General features: G+C 34.6%; 1 protein-coding gene across 1 annotated transcript; it reads left to right on the top strand.

Moving 5' to 3' along the window:
- The first annotated feature begins 508 nt into the window (after window positions 1-508).
- On the top strand, window positions 509-3,600 carry LOC18044842 (zinc finger MYM-type protein 1). The gene is made up of 2 exons (XM_024186229.1): window positions 509-1,340; window positions 3,302-3,600. The coding sequence occupies exons 1-2, from the start codon at window positions 509-511 to the stop codon at window positions 3,598-3,600; spliced, it is 1,131 nt and encodes a 376-aa protein (XP_024041997.1).
- Window positions 3,601-3,863: the final 263 nt, after the last annotated feature.

Below are 3,863 nucleotides of genomic sequence, written 5' to 3'. Positions count from 1 at the left end.
TTGTGAAATTTAATCTAATAATTAATACTTTTATTTGATTTGAAATAGATATGGAAAAAATTTTTTAAAAGAAACCACAGCTTCCATCTCCTTTAGAGGGAAATAGTCATGGTTCATATGAAGTCAATTTACAAAATTTGCCTGCTGACCCTGGCTTACGACCTTGTGTTGATAGTTATAATTGTAAAAAGTATGTTCGAAGAACATACTTACAAAGGGGTCCTTTTCAACCTAAGGGGCACAATTTTAACTTTGAGAAATTTGGAAATCAACAACGACGATTTGTTTCGGATTGGTTCAAAGAATTTGGTTCTTGGCTGGAATATAGTATAAAAGAAGAGTCTGCATATTGTCTTTTTTGTTATCTTTTCAAAGAAGATAATGGTGATCAAGCAAGCAGTGATACTTTTACTGGGAAAGGATTTAAAAATTGGAAAAAAAATTAAAGATTCATGAAGGAGGTGTCAATTGTACCCATAACTGAGCTAGGCAGAAATGTGAAAGGTTGATGAATCAGAAACAACATATTGCAACATTTTTTGGAAGACAGTCCGAGAAAACTCAAAGTGAATATGAAACTCGCTTGAACGCTGTTGTTGATTGTATTCGATTTCTTTTAAATCAAGGGCTAGCATTTCGTGGGTATGATGAGTCTGATGGTTCAAGCAACAGAGGGAATTTTCTTGAGCTTTTACACTTCCTTGCTGATCATAATGAAGATATTAATGCTGTTACTTTCAAAAATACTCCTCTAAATCTGCAAATGATGTCTCCAAATATCCAAAAACACATTGTAAGTTGTGTTGCAACTGAAACTACTAATGCTATTATTAGAGAGATGGATGGTACATTATTTTCTATTCTAATTGATGAGTCTCGTGATATATCTACAAAAGAGCAAATGGTTGTTGTATTACGTTATGTGGATAAGAATGGATATATGGTTGAACGTTTTGTAGGCATTGAACATGTTTCTAGCACTACAGCTGCCTCACTTAAAGAATCTCTTGATAATATGTTTTCAAGGTTTGGATTGAGTTTGTCAATGTTACGTGGGCAAGGTTATGATGGGGCAAGTAATATGCAGGGTGAGTTTAATGGTTTGAAAACGCTCATTTTAGAGGAGAATGAATCTGCTTATTATGTTCACTGTTTTGCTCTTCAGTTGGCTCTTATTTCCATGGCAAAAAAGCATGAGAAAGTTAATTCTTTATTCAATTTAGTTTCAATGCTAGTTAATGTTGTTGGAGTGTCAGCTAAACGCCGTGACATTCTACATGAGAAACATGCTCTTGCAGTTATTGAAGCATTAGGTAAAGGCGAGCTTTCAAGTGGACAAGGTTTGAATCAGGAGATTACTGTTGAGTGTTAGAAAATGCATATTTATAAAGGAGAAAACTGTCATTTTACATTTCAAGTCTTACTAACAACCCTTACTTTTATGTATTTAACCTTCTTGTGATTTAATTACATGTGTTTTATTTTAATTAAGTATTTTATGTATTTTAGGGGCATTATAGTCATTTCACAATAAAGGAGAGATCAGACGGCAAAACGAACATCACTTTTGAACTCAGGACGGTCGAAAACCTTAGGAGGAGCATAAAAAGAAAAATAATACTATTCATATGTACGGTACTATTCACGTGTACGGTACTAACTACGTTACTGTTCACAACACTGTTCACATAGACGGATCGATGACGTGGCATTGACCGATGATGTGGCATTGACTGATGAGGTGTCACGATCCTGTTGGGCTAAAATTCTTATGTACTGTTGATGGTGACGTGGCAGCATATCAGTGGATGAAAAATCTCGCGTACGGTACATGCATCACACAGGATTATTTTCAACCAAACCGCGTTACTGTTCATCCGAGTCAAACCGTGTTACTGTTCATCCGCGTGGTCAAACCGTGGACTGTTGACTGATGATGTGGCGCAATCCTGAGCGTCCAAACTGTTTTTAATCCGATGGCCATGATTTACTCCATGTATCTATAAAAAAAGGGCCTCCCCCCCCCTTAATTTGATATCTCTGAATCCATTTTTGGACTCTGTTTTCTGTAATTCCCTCTCCATCTTGTATTTTCTTCGTATTTTAATAAATTCTCATTTTGCCCCTAATTCAATTATGAGTGACTAATTTTCTTTCAAGCTTGGGTTGAAGGTGAAGTCTCAACATGTATCATGGGCTTAATTTGGTAAATTTATTTTCTCTTCCCCTCTAGTTTTTGTGCATGTTTTGACTTCTCGTCGACAAATAATAATAATCTTGTCTAGATACCGCCTTGGTTTCACCGGCCCTCTAGTACAAGGTTATTATTATTTGGCACGATAAGCCCTTAGCACCATATTGATTAGAGCGTGGTTCATGAGGTGTGGATTCCCCCCTCATGATTTAATTGGCATTAATACGGATTATTTAGCCCATGATGCATGTTGATACGGATCCAGATACCCAAGTACGTCATTTCAATAGAATTCTCTTCAATTTATTCTCGCCATTTCAATACCAATTTTAGAATTTATTCTCACCATTTTAATTTAAGTTTTAGCATATTCCAAATCATTTCCACCATAAATCCAATCACCCATTTACAAAATTAATTCTACACAATTAAAATCCACCTCCTCGTGGGATCGACACTCGTTACCATTAATCTATACTACAATAGATTCGTGCGCTTGCAAGTACATTAAAATTTGCACAACAATTACTTTAAAGCGTCATGTTGATACACGCTGGTCTTCTCATTATGGTACGTTAATGAGCATAATTTCTATGTTTCCATCTGTGGTTGATGTGCTTGAGATAATTGAAGTTGAAGGAAATTCTGAACAAAGACTTCAAGCTAAAACGCTATTGAAGTTGATGCAATCATTTGATTTCATATTTTGTTTATTCTTAATGAAAAATATTCTTGGCTATGCAAATGAATTGTCACGAGCACTTCAAAGGAAAGATCAAGATATTTTGAATGCTGTAAAATTGGTTGAAGTTTATAAGCATAACCTTCAGAAGTTGAGAGATAGTGGATGAGATTCTTTATTTGGTCAAGTTTCTACTTTCTGTAGCAAGCATGATATCGATGTTTTAGATATGGATGATTTGTTTTTAATTCCAGGGATATCACGCCGTAAAGCTTGAGAGATCACAAATTTACATCGTTATCGAGTTGAGTTATTTTATGTTGTCTTAGACATGCAACTTCAAGAGCTAAATAATCGTTTCAATGAGTCAAATATTGAGTTGCTTATTTGTTTGGCTTGTCTATGTCCAAATGATTTGTTTGCAGCTTTTGACAAGGAAAAATTACTGCGACTTGCTGAATTTTATCCTAAAGATTTTTCTGCAATAGATCTTATAGCACTTGAGATGCAACTTGATGTATACATTACGGATTTACGATCTAGTGCAGAATTTTCAGAATTGAAAGGGATTGGTGAACTTGCAAGGACAATGGTTAAGACTAAAAAGGACAAGGTGTACCCGTTAGTTTACCAATTGGTTACATTGGCTTTAATTCTACCTGTACCTACTGCCACTGTAGAAAGAGTATTTTCAGCCATGAATTTTGTGAAGAATCGACTTTAAAACCGGATGAGTGATCAATGGCTGAATGATAACTTAGTTGTATACATAGAAAAAGATGTATTTGCTTGTATTGACAATGAAGATATTATTCGACATTTTCAAAATATGAAAACACGTCGAGAACAGTTGAAGAAGTTTTAAAAATGATTATGTCAATAAAATTGAATATTTTATTTATTATTTTTTCAGTTGGCTTTTATTATCTTGTCGAATTTTTTTTTATCAATTTATATTAAGTCCCTTCTGAATTTATTTCCTGAGCC

This window comes from Citrus clementina, unplaced genomic scaffold, assembly GCF_000493195.1.
Source record: "Citrus clementina cultivar Clemenules unplaced genomic scaffold, Citrus_clementina_v1.0 scaffold_4, whole genome shotgun sequence".
NCBI lineage: Eukaryota > Viridiplantae > Streptophyta > Magnoliopsida > Sapindales > Rutaceae > Citrus > Citrus x clementina.
The sequence above is the reverse complement of the archived record's forward strand: the minus strand, read 5'-3'. Positions and strand labels throughout refer to the sequence as shown.

Bases quoted from the DNA above. Each gene is read 5' to 3' on its own strand.
- LOC18044842 (XM_024186229.1), top strand. From the start codon at position 509: ATGAATCAGAAACAACATATTGCAACATTTTTTGGAAGACAGTCCGAG. The intron at 1,341-3,301 runs GTTTGAATCAGG...ATTTGTTTGCAG, and splicing joins CGAGCTTTCAAGTGGACAAG to CTTTTGACAAGGAAAAATTA.